The 16,570-nt window shown below is 33.4% G+C and overlaps 2 protein-coding genes and 1 long non-coding RNA gene across 16 annotated transcripts in view; 2 read left to right on the top strand and 1 right to left on the bottom strand.

Moving 5' to 3' along the window:
- Positions 1-16,570, bottom strand: part of LOC115962607 (UPF0481 protein At3g47200-like) — a 66,184-nt gene that overhangs the window by 1,955 nt on the left and 47,659 nt on the right. For 2 of the 14 annotated variants that reach the window (XM_031081474.1, XM_031081476.1), the window contains exons 1-6: positions 7,248-7,467; positions 6,976-7,112; positions 6,229-6,303; positions 4,293-4,340; positions 2,968-3,055; positions 2,225-2,263 (exon numbers count right to left, since the gene is read on the bottom strand). The exons of 4 other annotated variants lie outside the window; for them this stretch is intronic. The gene's annotated coding sequence lies outside the window, so the exon portion shown is untranslated. Of the gene's footprint in view, positions 1-2,224; positions 2,264-2,482; positions 2,744-2,967; positions 3,056-4,292; positions 4,341-6,228; positions 6,304-6,975; positions 7,113-7,247; positions 7,468-16,570 lie in introns of those variants that run through there. 8 more of the 14 variants (XM_031081477.1, XM_031081481.1, XM_031081479.1 and 5 more) reach the window with 6 other exon arrangements.
- LOC115962615 lies at positions 8,138-16,411 on the top strand. The gene is made up of 3 exons (XR_004085486.1): positions 8,138-8,230; positions 8,357-8,444; positions 16,329-16,411. It is a non-coding gene; the product is annotated as an uncharacterized LOC115962615 (long non-coding RNA).
- LOC115962613 lies at positions 11,408-12,336 on the top strand. The gene is made up of 2 exons (XM_031081498.1): positions 11,408-11,576; positions 11,666-12,336. The coding sequence occupies exons 1-2, from the start codon at positions 11,526-11,528 to the stop codon at positions 12,158-12,160; spliced, it is 546 nt and encodes a 181-aa protein (XP_030937358.1). The 5' UTR covers positions 11,408-11,525; the 3' UTR covers positions 12,161-12,336.

The following is a 16,570-nucleotide window of genomic DNA, read 5'->3' as shown; positions in this document are numbered from 1 at the left end:
ATACATACATATATATATATATATATATATGGTTGAGTTCAAGTTATATCTACTGTAAGCTTAAACAATGTTACATCACTCAATATTTTTTACTTGGATGCGAATTTTAACAAATCTATTATTAAATTACATTATCTTTATATATTTTCCACTTTTGATAAATTTTAAGGTGATCAAAGATTAATTGTCATGTCTTAAATCAATTGTTTAAATTCAAGTTTTTGTAGTTTAAGATAATGCATAAAAAATGAGTTTCTAGATCAAATGATAAATAATATTAAATTGACAAGAAAATTGGCATGAATGTTATGAACTTATAGTACATTCAATTCAAGTGTGGAATTTTCAAAACATGAATTTTATAACAAGTTATTGGATGATATAACATTACTTAGAATTACATATAGTATAACTCCACAAAAGTTACCACATCTTTTAAACCATAGATTTCAATAAGATCTAAAGGTTAAAAAAATCACTACAATCCATGTCATCTTTAAAATTTACTGATGGCCACATCAACTACCCTAATTAATTTAAGAGAATATTATATTATTTTATTTTTCTACTTTCTTTCTCTCTCCTAATTAGTTCATCCCCAACCTTGCACAAATGCCCATCTAACTTACCTAACTTTTTGCTGAAATTATAAAATAAGTAAAGACTCACATGAATGAAGCAAATAGTGACAAAAAAAGAATAAACAATAAGTTCCATATAATCAAGACAAACTAAAACAATTGTAAGAAGTAAAGACATACTAATAGATAAAAGAATTCTGAGCCATAATAATTAGGGTTCACATAGCAATAATAATTAATATGTTTACTGTATTTAGAAATAATAGATGAATTCCAAGATTTCTTCTTAACAACAATAATTAGTATGTTCTTTGTACTATAAATCAATATGTCAAATGAACTAATAGTTTATTTTTTATTATCTTGCTAGCACTGTGGACATATTTTGCAATAAATAATCTTCATAGACTACGAGATATATCTCTTATCCAAGATTCATCTTTTTATTGACCCCTAGAAAAAATATCCTAGAGCCGCCACCAATGAGAGGGATAGGACTTAGGAATTGGCATACCTATCCAAAACCCCCCTCCTCACACCATAAAAAACATCATAACAAGGTTCATTAAACCTCTACTTTTCTTTCCATCCAAACAAGCTTCTAGGTAAAACCACCACTTTATTACCATTGTTAAATGTTTTTGTGCATCAAAACAAGGCTCATTAAACCTCTACTTCTCTTTCCATCCAAACAAGCTTCTAGATAAAACCATCTCTTTATTATTAGTGTTAAATCTTTCTGTGCATAAACACAATTACAATCTAGTTTGTATATAATTTTAAGGGTCATATTAACGGTTGCCCTTGAGACAATTGTTAATAAACCATAATGGAAAAGTTTTATATAAAACACTATTTTTATTTGACATTACTAATAGGATAAACACATTTATTTTGTTACGTTAATTATATTAAGTGGTGCATTAATTTTTTTGGGGGAAGAGGTGTATTTATTTTTTATGTGGGAGGTGGCGCATTAATTATTTAAATTTAAATAAATTGTGTCATTTTTCTGGATAAAACCATATCTTTATTACTACTGTTAAACGTTTTGTGCATAAACACAAAGTACAATCTAGTTTGTATATAATTTTAAATGTCATAAACAATGCTATTTCAGTAAGATAATAATGAGAAAATAAATAAATAGATTGATAGACAAAGGAACTAAAGTAGGAAATGTTACAAAAGCCTACCTCAATTATTAATATCCAGCAGCTGAAAGAACCAGGATTTAAAATTTCAATACTTATCTATCAATAGGTAATGTGGTCTATTTTTCTAAGTTCTCACTTCTCACAGTAACCAAATGAAACCCAGGAGGGTATAGATAGAAAAGACAACAACTATATCTCATAAATATTACGTCACTATTTTTCAGTGGCATTGCATCATATAGTTTTACCAATCCGGGAAAATGACTTGTTTGGATTCCACGGTTTTTGTTTAATTATTATTATTATTAAGTACTGGGTTTTTCAACTTCTGCTTTTAATTTTGTTTTTTAAAATTGGAATCACAACTAAAATTTATTTTTGGGAGTCAATAGAAATAACACAAAGAAGAATCAGCATCTAAGAAGGGTTTGCAAATCTAAAATCTCTATCTAGATTGGGAAAAACAACTGCAACATATGGCCACACCTTTTTTTAGTTCAGTTTGGATTGACTCTCTCGAGGCATCTGTCAACATTTCCAAAAGAAGACATTGATTAGTGCTTCCAGAAGCATTTTCTCGTGGTTTTGATTAAGAATTTTAACTCTGTATTTTTAGTAATTCTAGTGTCATATAAAAAATCATAACTTTTTCTATAATTATCCTATGTAGAAAATTGAGACTGGTTGCATATTACTTACATATAAACCTACCACTTGCTGTGACAGTACACATGACAATTCGTATGGTAAAAAATAATATTTTATTTTGAAAATGAACTATGTCAGTAATTTCCATTCATCAGTTAACAACATTACTATTTTGGATTATATATCACAAGGCTATACAACACATTATGAACCAATTTAAGACAAGCACTGAATAGTTAATCCTGTCCAAGAGACTAGGAGAATAGCTATCAAGATATTTTTCTTCGGTAGGTATTGAAAGTTTTTTCTTTTTTGGAAGTAATAAAATTAAGGCACGAAAGTGGAACAGAGCGCTGCCTGAAAAAAAAATAGTATTGCATTAATGATTGAAAAGAATAACTCAGCCAATATTGTTGTTTAAACAATAGTTTTCAGTCTTTAAATAACAATAACACTTCTGACACATATTTCTATAACACTCAAACACGTATGTCCAAAATACTGAAAATAAAACAACAATAGTTTAACACGGTTACTAAACGGGCCCTAAGATTTAGGGGCCTTTGCATATATAAAGTTACCTTAACTAGGGGGTTGTTTGGGATCTGCTTATTTTGCTGAAATTGAAAACTTTTTGTTGAATGTATGGTAGATAAAGATGAAAGTTCGCTGAAATAATACAGTAAAGCCCTTTAATAGTATCAAAAAGTGCAATAAGCCAATAAATAAATAAATAAAAACTGAATAGTAAAATGACAAAGGAATTGGTATTCATTCCCCTTGTTTGAATGTTTTAAAAATTAAGCGGAGAAAGGGGTATACATATCTCTCCTCTTTGCTTGGATGTTTAAAAATTAAATTAGGAGAGGACATGGGAATAGAATGATCATATAAATTGGGAAAATGCTAAAGCCATAGACTATTTTACAACAACTTTTACAAAAATGATCATGGGAGTGGAATGATTATATTTGATTGTAACATACAGATCATCCTCTTTGCTTTCCCATTCATAATTATCTAATATTTTTCTATATTGTTACCGTACTTCTTACTACATGTCTACAACAATGTTAAACCCTCCCCCCTACTCCCTATTAGGCCATGTGGATTTTGTTGTGTTTGATCCGGTTTGTGACCAAACCTAATTTGGATGCGTTACCATTTTTAGAATACAATTGAATACCGCTTATTTTGCTGAAAACTGAAAACAATAAAAAATGATAATAAAGTTACCATTCACACGCAGGCTACTGTTCATTTGCCTACCTACTCGGTTCAAGTAGCATGAACAGTGCAAGAGGCGCAAGTCAAAAAAAAAAAAAAAAAAAGAAGCCAGACATAGACGCTCCAAACGCAAATGCAAACCAAATGGAGCTTTAATGGGAGATTTGCTACGTGAAATTTTTTTTGATACATTTTGGATCCATTGTTTGGGATATATATGCTATTGCTTTGGATTAGGGTTTGATGTATTGAAAATTGTATTATATGGCACTTTTGTATTTTCTATTCATTAAATCCTTGCAACTATGTGGACAGACACACTGTTGAACCTTGTAAATATTTATGTTGTGTGATTTTTCTTGGCACAAATTTTTATCTATTTTTCGTTTCTCATAGGTATAGGGACTAGGGTAAATTCCTAACACTACCCTCCAAAATTTTCTAATTGGGAGAATTAAAAAAATGGGGTTGTGACCCCTCTAAATCCCCCTTCCTCCCACCTCTAAAAACATTCATTTTCACTATTGTTAAATGATTTCATGCAAAAACATGAATTACAATCTAATTTGTATATAATTTTAAATGCGTAGTCATTGTTATTTCGGTAAGATGACAATGAGAAAATAAATAAATACATTGATAGACAAAAATACTTGAGTAAAAATGTTTGAAAACCTACCTTGGTTATTGAAGTGTAGCTGCTGATTGAAAGCCGAAAGGAACGACCCTGTAAGTACAAATTAACTATCAAGAACTCATGCAATCTATGGTCTCAGTTCACTGAGGCCAAAAGAATCACATTAGGATATATTTGTTAAGGAAAATATATAAGATGAATTAAATCAAACAGACCAAGAGTAAAATTGAAAAGAAATAAAAATTTATTAATGATTGAAAGCCGAGGCGTGGAACTTTACCCACTGTCTTAAGAAGTGATTTGACCCCTCTAGATATAATTTATCATTTGTGCAAAATTGACTACAACGATTACACCCAAGATTCAATGGAAAACTTTGGTTGTGTGTACTAACAAAACAAGGCTTTGAACTAGTATTAATGTCCGAAAAAGTGAAGGAATTTGTAATAGAATAAGGGACACAAAATAGAGGATTTTGAACTGCTCTCCGTATACATGAAGAGAACATAAACTCTGTTTATATATTGCAATAATTAAAGAAAAATTTTAAAGGAAATGGTAGACAGAAAGGCCAGCACATCCTTAGCATCAGCCGTGGTGAGCGTCGCTTTTTTGTCTTTTATGATTGAGGGAATCTGCCTTAGCAGCTGTCTTCCTTCATTTTCATTATTGGAAGGAGGAAAATGTTTAAGAAAAGAGAGATAAGAAGGGCCAAAATGATGGGATGCTTATTAAGTTTATTATCACCTACCCTACCCCTCTTACTGATTTGGTCAAAGATTGTGGATAAGAGTATAATTTTTTGCTCTTACACACAATGAGTAAGAAGACACCAGCCAATGTAGCCATCATCAATTCAAACTTGAAACATTTCCAGCAATGTAATATAAATATAAGATTTTACTAATAATGTTTTTTATAAAAAAAAAATAGAAAAAATTATGAATTTCTCTTACAATTTTTTCATTTTTTATATGCGCCACCGAAAAATTTACCCACTCACCCGAAATACAGGTCGGATCCACCGAGACGGGTCATTGGTTGGGGTGGGTCAGATTAAACGGTATGGCGGGTTTGACCAAATTTGTAGATTTTCATGGATTTATTTTTTTTGGGACTCTTCGGCCAATATTATTGGGCTTTCTAAATTTTGTCATATTAGATTGGGCATCTTTTACATCATTTCTTTTAAAATGGGCCAGTACCCTTTAAACTAGGCCTTCAAGGTCAGCTTGAACATAATAAGTCCAAATCTATACTTCCCAGAGCCCACATATTAACATTTGGGAACCAAAAAAATACAAAGAAAAACATGGACACAATAGCGAACAAATAATACCACACAAAATACCATTTTTTACCACATGCTAAACATCAATAGCATGTAAAAGCTGGGCATTAATTAAACAGATAAAAATTCATAAAATCCCATTTTTTTTTATCACCTGTTAGTCATTCACACATTACAACATATATTTTCCAAATTGCCAAAGCCTAAAGGCATGGGCATTGGGCAGTACAGCAAAATTGCCTCAAGAAAACTCAAGCATATAATAAGTCAATTTAAAGTTTAGATTCTAAAGACATTAGGCAATATTCCCAACAGTTTATATAATTAGTTACAATTATGAAATACTATAAATATTTCCAAAAAATAGCTTTCCTAATGCAGTAAAGAACTTTGATTGAGAAGGGATCCATATTAATCATTGATCTTGTATTAGTTATCGTGCAGTACATTATAAAATTTTTCAACGTATAATATTCTAGCTAAGCTAGGGAAAACATGTAAATATAAGATCACCATATTCACTAGTAATTCATGAAATCTTATCTAAGCATTTTATTTAAAAAGAACGAAAAATCAAGAACAACAGGTCAAAGTGACAACAAATACAACGACAAAAGTAACACAAACAATGACAAGAAGTTTTTGATAATCACAATGACAAGAAGTTAGAAGAGAAAGAGATGATACCTCAGAGAACTCTTAGCTGTTAAAGATTCAAACTTGAAAATGAAGCACAAAACCAACTTGAATAACTTTCAACTCCTGTATAAAATTAGGATTTCAAATTTTTAAGTTAGGAAAGCAAAATGAATCAAACAAATGAAAATAACAATGTGTTTGGATTTCATCTTTTTAAAATAGTTCGTTCTTCTATCTACAGAGAAGATACAAGTATATTGATCATAGGAAAAAAAAAAACTAAACAAGGAATAAAACAGGCAGATAAGAAAATAAAAATATGTTTGGATTTTATCTTGTTAAAACAGGGGTTCATATTCTTTTTTTACAGTAAAGATACAAGAATATTGATCATAAAAAATAAATAAATAAATAAATAAAAACAAGGAATAAAGCAGGGCAAATACAAATCACACTCAGAGCACACTAAAATAATTAATCAAACTAACTATAATCACACTCAGGGCAAATATACTCAAATTAGGGGTTCCATCTTTGAAAAGTGATAAATCAAGTCTTTGACTGATAAATCAAATAAAAAAAACTAGGATTTCATCTTTGAATCCAATCACTTGGTCAGCTTTGGTCCCTAATCTCTAAGTTTTAAATCATTTGAACAAGATCCCTTATGTTGCTTTTCAGATGATTTATATTACTTATCACAAAAAGAAAAGAAAAAAAAATTGAACAAATGATAAACCCATATCACAAACACAAAATACAGAAAAAGAGGGATGAAAAAGGAAGAAACTTTACCTGATCTGAGACTAGGAAGCCGAGTCTGAGAGGTTGAGAAGACCCATGGTGCAATGTGGAAACAATGTGACGCGGCGGCGTAAGGTGGGGTGTTAGGCGGTGGCAACAGCAACCAGCAACCTAGTGAAGTTAAGAAACTGGAAAGATTTTGATGTAAAGGAGAGTAAAGGGCTTTGTAGATTTCGAAATCACTAGAGAGACTAGAGAGCAGAGATAACGGAGAACACACAGAAAAAGACCAATTTATAAGAGAGAGAGATGAGAGTTTTAACCTTGGGTCCGAACCGAGTAAGGAGGAGTACGGAAAATCTGATTTTGATTTTGGTAAGTGTAGCCGAGTACAGTCTTGAAACCCTAAACCATGATTCATGATGACCCGAGGTATGGGAAAGTGAAAATCTGAGTTTGACGTGAAGGGTTGCCGAACAGCTGTTGGGGCGGGTCGAGAGAGAGAGTAAACACTGAAGAGAGGCGTTCTAAATCTGTGAAATTTCATGCGTTCTAAGAGCACTAGCATTGAAAAATGCTAAAGTCATATTTAAGGCATTTTTAACATTTTTGAGGATAAAAGTACTTGCATCAAACAATGCTAAACCACACTATTGCAAAATTTTTTGCAATAGTGCTACAGTACAATTCTAAACTTAGAATTGTACTGTAGCACAATGGTAAAAGAGAAATATATATTTTATTCCATCCTTTTCCCTCTGAAATTTCTCTCTCCACTATCACGTTACTTCAGTGCTCTTCTCTCTCTTCTTTGTTCTGTTTCTCCATCTGCTCTCTCCTCTCTTCAGCTCTCTCCTCTCTTCAGACCCAAACAGCATACTCCTCCCAACATCAACATCAACATCACACACCATGTGGATTCGCTGAAGCTCAACCGATTCACCCTCACCCATCTCCATTGCTGACGCTTCACACGGCGTCTCATCTCAGACCCATCTCCAAATCCCGATTCACCCTCACCCTCAACCGATTTAATCAGACCCATCTCCAAATCCCTTTACCGATTCACCCTCACCCTCAGCCGAATCCCTTTACCGATTCACCCTCAACCGATTTAATCAGACCCATCTCCAAATCCCTTTACCGATTCACCCTCACCCTCACTCATCTCATAAACCCAACACTCTAGATAGTACCCATTTAACTCTTCACTCTATCACTCTCTCTTCAAACCGACACTCAAGGTTCAACTAAGCTCCGTCGGTGTGGGGGATTCAGCTCCATCGGTGTTGGTGCTAACTGTAAGGTGGGTTTTGATAATGTATTAAAGTTTTTTTGTTTGTGTTTCTTTTCTCTCTCTGCAAGAAAAAGAGGGATTCAGCTTGTGTTTGTGTTTGGGTTTTGATCAAAGAATTGTTGTTGATGTTTGCAGAGATTCAGCTTCATCAACGAGGGGTTTTCGCTCTCTGGCACGGGATTAGCATCATAAAAAAATTTGCTCAGGTTCATCTTCCATACCAGTAAGTTTCCCTCTCTATCTATTTCTCTCGCTTCTCTCTTTTCACTTTGTTTCTGTTCCCCTTTGGATGGATGAAATGGGAATATTCCTGATAATTTTGTGATTAAAGTAACTGAATTTGTATAGAGGTTAAGGCATGCTTTGTATTGGATCTTAGCAATGCGTTAAGCTGAATTTTTTATATAAGTTTTTAGTTTAACTGGGAAAGAATGAAAATTTAGTAGGTGGGTATGGTTCAGGATACTGTTGTTAATTTGTAGATACTAAAATGGGAACTTTTTGACAAGTTTGTGATAAAAATAACTGATATTTGTAATTTATTCTGAAGAAAAAAGATGTAACTGAATTTTGAATAGATGTTAGGGCACGCTCTGTTTTGGAGCTTAACTCTGTGTTCAGCTTAATTTTGGATATGTAAGTTTCTATTGAATTGGGAAAGGATTAAAAATTAGTGGTTGGATATGGTTCAGACTAGCATTGTAAATTTTTAGATGCTAAAATGGAAATAATTCCGGGAATTTTGTGATAAAAGTAACTAAACTTGTTTAGGGGTTAGGGCACACTTTCTTTTGGAGCCTTTTTATTTTTATATTTATAGTTTTTTGATAAGTAGAAATACGGGTTGGAGGCTTAGAGCTTTGCTCTTTGTTGAGCTGAATTTTGGATATAGTAAGCTTGTAGTTCTGCAGTACAATCACTATCTAGTAGGACAAAATTTTGAAGCTGTGTGTAAGTTAACAGGGCAGTTTGTAACTAAAAAGCAACATCTCTAATCATCAATTTTCACCTGCACACAGATCATGATCAATTCTCAAATTTTATCCTGGAGTTCCATTTTCTAGCAAAATTTAAAAGTCACTGCAACTGTCACAAAAGATTGATTCCTTCTCCTCATGACAGAACCTTTACCACACTTGTCTAAAATTTATTCCATCTGAGTTGCAAATTGATATATATATATATTGACCATTCTAAAGCCCAGAAGTGTTGCCCATACTTGTCACCACTTTAAGTACACAGATTTTTAATCATGTTAGCTTGGATTAAGACCAACTTCAGTCACACTTGTGTTTCAGAATAAACAGATTATAGTTGCCATGTCATGATGATTCAAAAACTCCATTTGAGAAATTGGGAAGATGGATAAGAACTGGCATTTTAGTTTCTATTATAGCATGAAGCCTTCAATTTTCAAGCCTTGTTACTCCTCTTAGAGACAATACCAAATTTAGGTATTTAACCACCAACACGCACACCTTGACCTAGGTTGGTTAGCTTACTGATTTTGCTTCGAAGTCACGCCTTCTCCAAGTCCTATTTGGTTAAGGACTTTTGAACCTTTTCCCTGTACATCTCAGCCTTGTGAAGATATATATATATATATATATATATATACACACAAACACACACAACTAGCTCTTTGTTTTCTAATGAAGTCATAACCATGTGAGGGTAAGGTGTATTTGGGGTTTTTGTTTTGTGAGAGTGCCTTTGCCCCACTATTTTGATTTCCCAACTTCTCAGTTAAATTTTCTCTTTATCACAGTCATGGATGTAGGCCTAAGGTTGAACCATGTCTTTATTACATCTCGTGTGTGGTTGTCTCTTCTTTCTTCTAATATTGTTTTGTTCTTATTGTTAGTTGTTGAGATCTTTCATAGACCCATCATAGTGTTCACAATCAATCTTATGAGGAAGTAACATCTTGATACTCTTTCGCATTACAAGCCCAAATATAAATTAATAACTCTCACTAAAGAATGAGATTATTATTTTTTGGATTGGTATGATAGGATTTGGACTTATGGGGTTTGCTCTATATTCTTTACCATTGTGCCAAGACATGGATTGGTTTTTGGTGTATGCAAGATGCTTTAAATATAAAAATATTGATGCATGATCTTGCTATAATATAGATGCATTGTGCAAGAATTTCAGATATTGGTTACTCCATAGAGTACACCTTGTAGAGTATTAACTTCAATTGTGGGTTGGAAATAGCTTACCTTGGAAAGTCTCTTGTGGTTGAATCCCACCTAAACCAAAAAGGAATCCATTGTTGTCTTGGGCTAATGATAGAAAGCAATTATTATGAAACAAACGCCATAGGTTCAATTCTTGTATCCTTTTTTTTTTTTTTTAGACTTTTTGCACCTTTGGGTCATAGAAGAATAAGGAGCTGTGTATCTTTAGTTTATTGAGATAATTGTCGAGTTAGAAGAACTGGAGAGGGGGAACTAGCACGAAGAATCAGATTGAGAGTGTTGTTAGAAATATAGCTTCAATACATGGGTAGCTACTAAAGTACAGTATGCACGAGTAATCAGATTGACAATGTCGTTAGATTGACAATGTAGCTTCAATACATGGGTAGCTTCAGATTGACAGTGTTGTTAGAAATCAGATTGACAGTGCTTTTTTTTTTTAAAAAAAAACTGAAGTACAGTACACAAGTAGATTCTAAGATGCACAGCTACCCAAAAATAAAAACAAGCAAACGGATCTTTTTTTTTTCCTCCTTCGGGATAAGTAGTAGTACAACCCCATTTTGCATTTAGTCCATTATTTTCACTTTCACAATACTACACATTGCTGCTCACATATGTAAATATTAGCTTATATTGATTGAAAAGATACAAATAAGAATTGACTTCATACACTAATTTACTTCATATACTAATTGTTTTAAGTTCCCTGTTTAAAAGGGATGGTTTTACAAGAACACATTGAACAATATGGTAATTACTTACAAGGGGATTCCGATTTTGTGGAACCATTTTTAAGTGGGTCTCAAAATCCTTCAATGCCCATCCAGCCTATACCGGAAGTTGAAATTGTCACCCCTAATCCAACAAAACGTGGTGGCAACTTCAGTGTAGATGAGGACCTCCTCCTCATCGCTGCATGGCTTAACATTGGCATGGATGCTGTGCATGGTACTGATCAAAATGGTGACAAATTTTGGGAGAAAGTTTGGGAGTTTTTTTGCAAGAATAATACTTATGGAACCACACGTACTAGTACCTCCCTATCAAGTCGATGGGGAAATATTAATAGGGAGACAAGTAGGTTTGCTGGGTTCATGGCGAAAGTTGAAGCCCGAAATAGAAGCGGTACGACTGATGAGGACAAGGTATCAATTATATTGCCATAGTGTCAAGATATTAATTTCCTTTATAGTTTTAAGACACTAATTATTTTATTAATTTTTAAAAAATTTAGTTGAAAGAAGCAAGGGATATATATCAAGCTACACCAAATTCAAAAACCGGCAAAAAGGTAGCTTTTGCTTTTGAACATTGTTGGGTTGTGTTGAAGAACCAACCAAAGTGGAGTATGCTTAAGGAAAGATCAAAAGGGCTCCCTCAAACTCAAAGTTCAGTCGATCAAGTTGATAGCAATGATGATGATACAGTGGTGCTAGAGAGACCAATTGGTCGAAAAGCCGAAAAGGCTAAGCGAAAGAGGATAGATGGTGATAAGGGCTTTGATGATTATTTGGAAAAAAAATTGCGCTATATTGAAGCATCACATGAACAAGACAAAGAGGCTCTTCGCATCAAAGCGGAAAGGCTTCGTCTTGAAACTATTAGGGAGGAGGGAAGAATAATGACTATGGATACAAGTAGCATGAATGACAAGGAAAAACTTTATTTTGAAAATCTCAAGGATCAAATCCTTGCAAGACAAGTTGGGTTTGACCCAAGGAACATGTAGATGTCTTGTCGTAACCTTATTGTGGTAGTAAATTATTTTAGGGTTGGGGTTTGGCATATGTAGATGCCATTTTGGTAGTGGCTTATTTTGGTAGTGGCTTATTTTGAGCATAAGTTTGGAACATGTAGATGATGTATTGTTCCAACTTGATCAATTGGCAGTAGGTTGTGCCACTTATGTAATCACATCATTTTTGCGTATATAAAAAACTTATGTATTTTCTATGTTTGATATCATATCTTCTACCAATTGGTTGTTCCAACTTTCAGTTTTTTTTTTTTTTTTGTCAGTTTTATACTTCTGTTTAATTTTTTCTGATAGTTATTTGCCTGCTGGAATGGGCTGCCCTAAAGTTAGAGGAGTCTAAGAAAAGTCATGTAGTCAGAAGTTAAAGTCTGCGGATGCAGCAGTTGCTGCAGCAAATAGTAAAGATAAAGGTTCTGAGAATAGGTACAGTAAAAGTTAAGATGTTTGATGGAACTGTGCAGACCTTGGTAATGAAAGATTTACTTAAGCTTGGAAGAAATGAGAGATAATAAATTATGGAAGTTACTAAAATTGTTTTTGGAGGTGATGAAAATGAAATGAGAGAAAACTTTCAAGAATTTGTACAGTTGAAGTAGGAAAGCCAAGTGAAGCAAAAGGCAAAGAGAAACCTTTAGTTAATTAGAATATCACATAGAAAAGATAATCATGGATGGAAAAAGCGTAAATTCTGTGGAGATAGAGTTGTCACCGCCATATATTATGTGACGTTGTGAATAACTGGAAAACGCCAACCATCACAAACCAAGAAATTAAACTTTAAACCCAAATTAGAATAGAATAAAGAAGAAATTTAAAGAAATTGTTCAAATCCTAAACTTTAAACGTTCAAATTTTTAAACTCAAATCAGAAGTTCAAATATTTAAAGTTTAAACCCAAATAACGAAAATAACTTTGAAGCCAAATCTATTGTTCAAAACTTTAAAGAAATTGAGCAAATAAACTCAAAACGAAACCACTCGATCATTCAAAATGTTAAGAAATCAAGTAACTAGAAGTTGCTGGAAAGTGCCTATGGTGTTTAAGTTGGTTGAATAGTAATATTTAATACTAATTAATAAAAAAATTATTCATTCAACCATGGGTTAGAACTTGATGAAGAGAATTTTCTTAGATTTTGGAATGTTCTGTTAACGGATGAGTGTTATTTTGTTAAGTTTTGGGATACAATATCATTCCACTAAACCTAAGGAAATTTTTGTAAATTATCCTCTCTTTTTCTTTTTTCCAGTAAAATTAAAATTCTAAAATGATTTATTTTTTTAATGAATCAATAATTCAATCTTTGATTCCTCCGAAAATAATGGGCTGCCACGGAATGAAACATTACTTCCAAAAAAATTGAGAATTTGGCCCAAATTTGTATAATACTCTTTATATTTTACTAATATATACTATTTATTCCTATGTCTTTCTGAACACACACACCTCGTTAAGGCCCATGAGTCTTATTTTATGTTTAGATTCATTTTCCTATTTGATTTAAAAGTTCTAAAGTACTTTTTGTTTGTTGGAGAGTGTCCACTTTTGACACGTCCATTTTTTTAAAAATGGATAATACCTGTGCCCAGGCAGAACCTTGATCAAATGACCAAATAACAAATATAAATTTATGTTGTGTAAAAGTACCTGCAGCTGCAGCTTCTGAATTTTCACCACTGAAATAGCATTCTTTTTTCTCCTTGACACAAGCTCTAACTTCTTCACTATAAAGATCACTAATAAAAACACATGTGCATAGAATCTTCAGCCATAATGTTCAGTAGAGGATAGCACCAACATGCAGTACCAAATAGAGAGAATGAGTTTCAGACTTGGAATGGTGGGCAATGCTAAGTTTCTTAGAGTAAGCTAGGGGTGTTTCAACTCTTCAAGAGACAAAATCTTGGAAAATGTCTCTCATTCTTTCTTTTTGATAATCAAAACTGACTACAACATGTACTACCTTGTCAATTTATAGTTACACAAGAATGCATGCCATTGGCTAACCCCACAACAGCATTACCATAATCTGTAGGAGCTGTAATGTAGTCTGTTTCCTTTTTTTTGATGTTCATGTTTGTATGTTAGAAAACTTAGCTAATTATCTAAGTTTCTAACAATTATATCCTCTCCACCTCCAAAACATTCAACTTTCCCACAAATTAGTCACTCTTTTTATAATATCTTCACTGCACTGTCAATAAGTGTGAAGGCATAAACTTGCACCTAGTTGTTGTCACATAATACACTTTAACAAGTGTGTTTAATTTTTTTGGTAGCTGTCTATGTGGCTGTTTATTGAGGTTTATGTGGTTGTTTTATGTCTATTTCAGTGGCAGAATTTGTCAAAATCTGTTATGGGGCTGTTTTGATGTTGTTTTAAGCTATTTCAGTGTGTTTAATTTTTCTGGTAGCTGTTTATGTGGCTGTTTACTGCTGTTTATGTGGCTGTTTTATCTTTTTTTTTTCTTTTTCTTTTTGTTTGGCTGACTAAAGTAGATATCATTCAGTTTTATGTTCTCTAACACTGTTGTCTTCAAGGTTGTCTCTATGGGTCGCTCTCTTTTTAAAAAGTTGCTTTTTGACGACTCAGACGAGGATGAGATAATGAGGCGAATTCTTAAAGGTTCAACAGTACAACGTAAACGTCGTCGGTATATCGAACGTGATCGTTTGGCAGGCCATAAAAGACTTTATCTCGACTACTTTGCTGACACACCAGTATATCCTCCTAATTTATTTAGGAGGAGATTTCGGATGAGTCGATCCCTTTTTCTCCGTATTCAATCTAGGGTAGAAACTTATGAATCTTATTTTATCCAAAAAAGAGATGGTGCCCAAAAATGGGGTTTATCTTCTCTTCAAAAGATAGCAGCTGCACTTAGGATGCTTGCATATGGAGTTACAGCTGATTTTATGGATGAGTATGTGCGGATTGGAGAATCCACTGCAATGAAAAGTCTAAAAAAATTTGTTAAAGCGGTGGTTGATATTTTCTCCAAGGAATACTTGAGGTCTCCAAACAATGACGATATTGCTAGACTTTTAGCCAATGGGGAAAGACGTGGATTTCCAGGGATGCTAGGGAGCATTGATTGCATGCATTGGAAATGGAAAAATTGTCCAGTTGCATGGAAAGGTCAGTACTCTGGTTACATTCATGAGCCAACCATTGTTTTGGAAGCAGTGGCATCTTATGATCTTTGGATATGGCATGCGTTTTTTGAGTTACCTGGGTCAAATAATGACATTAATGTATTAGAACGGTCTCCTATATTTTCTGAGCTCGAACAAGGACGTGCTCCTGCAGTTAATTACTCAATCAATGGTCATGAGTATAAAATGGGATACTATCTTGCTGATGGCATCTATCCGAAGTGGTCAACATTTGTTAAAACAATTCCATATCCACGAGAACAAAAAAAAAATTATTTGCACAAGCCCAAGAGGCGAATAGGAAGGATGTAGAGCGTGCATTTGGAGTTCTTCAAGCGAGATTCGCAATTGTGCGTGGACCTGCAAGATTTTTCCATGCTGAAACGCTCCAAGACATCATGAAAGCTTGTGTAATTCTTCATAACATGATCGTTGAGGATGAGCGAGATGTAAACGAAGCGGTGGAATTAGATTATGAGCAAATTGATGACAATCCTACCATACAAATGTCACGGGAGAACACAAATACATTTACGGAGTTCATTGAAACCCATCAATGTATTCGAGACCGTAAAATTCATTCTCAACTTCAGACAGACCTAGTTGAGCATTTATGGCAATTACAAGGGGAGTTGTAGGAACTTAGTAAGTGTGTGAGTTATGCTTGTGGTGTTTTATTGTAATTTGACATATATACGAGTCTTATAAAGACAAAATTTATAGTTATGTATGTGGATTGCATTTATATATATGTATGTGGATTTTTAAAATTGGCAGGTTGCATGTATATATGTATGTGGATTTTTTAAGTTCGTAGGTTGAGTACATTGATATTTGGCAAGTTGCGTATATATGTGTGGATCATTAAAGTTGATATTTGGCAGGTTTGCTCTCAAAAAATAAAAAAAAATTTGGCAGGTTCTATGTGTGTGTGTGTGTGTGGATCATTAAAGTTGACAAATTGAATACATTGATATTTGGCAGGTTCTTTGTGTCTTGCCCCTTGGCCAGCTTCCAGATCTTATAAGAGTTTATTGTTTAATGGAAGTGTAATTTTCCATCTTTCCAAAGTGTATTATACTCTCTTGAAAGTTACAGTGGTGGTTGTTCCTGTTTTCTGGTATCACCTACCATTAAGGACCAAAAACAAATTTGGCATCTTGGTATAGTGATTGTGGCTGTCATAAAATTTGGCTGTCATAAAGTTTATTGTGGCTGTCATAAAT

Source organism: Quercus lobata, chromosome 10 (assembly GCF_001633185.2).
Source record: "Quercus lobata isolate SW786 chromosome 10, ValleyOak3.0 Primary Assembly, whole genome shotgun sequence".
NCBI classification, from domain to species: domain Eukaryota; kingdom Viridiplantae; phylum Streptophyta; class Magnoliopsida; order Fagales; family Fagaceae; genus Quercus; species Quercus lobata.
Note: the sequence above shows the minus strand (reverse complement) of the source record. Positions and strands in the feature narration are given on the sequence as shown.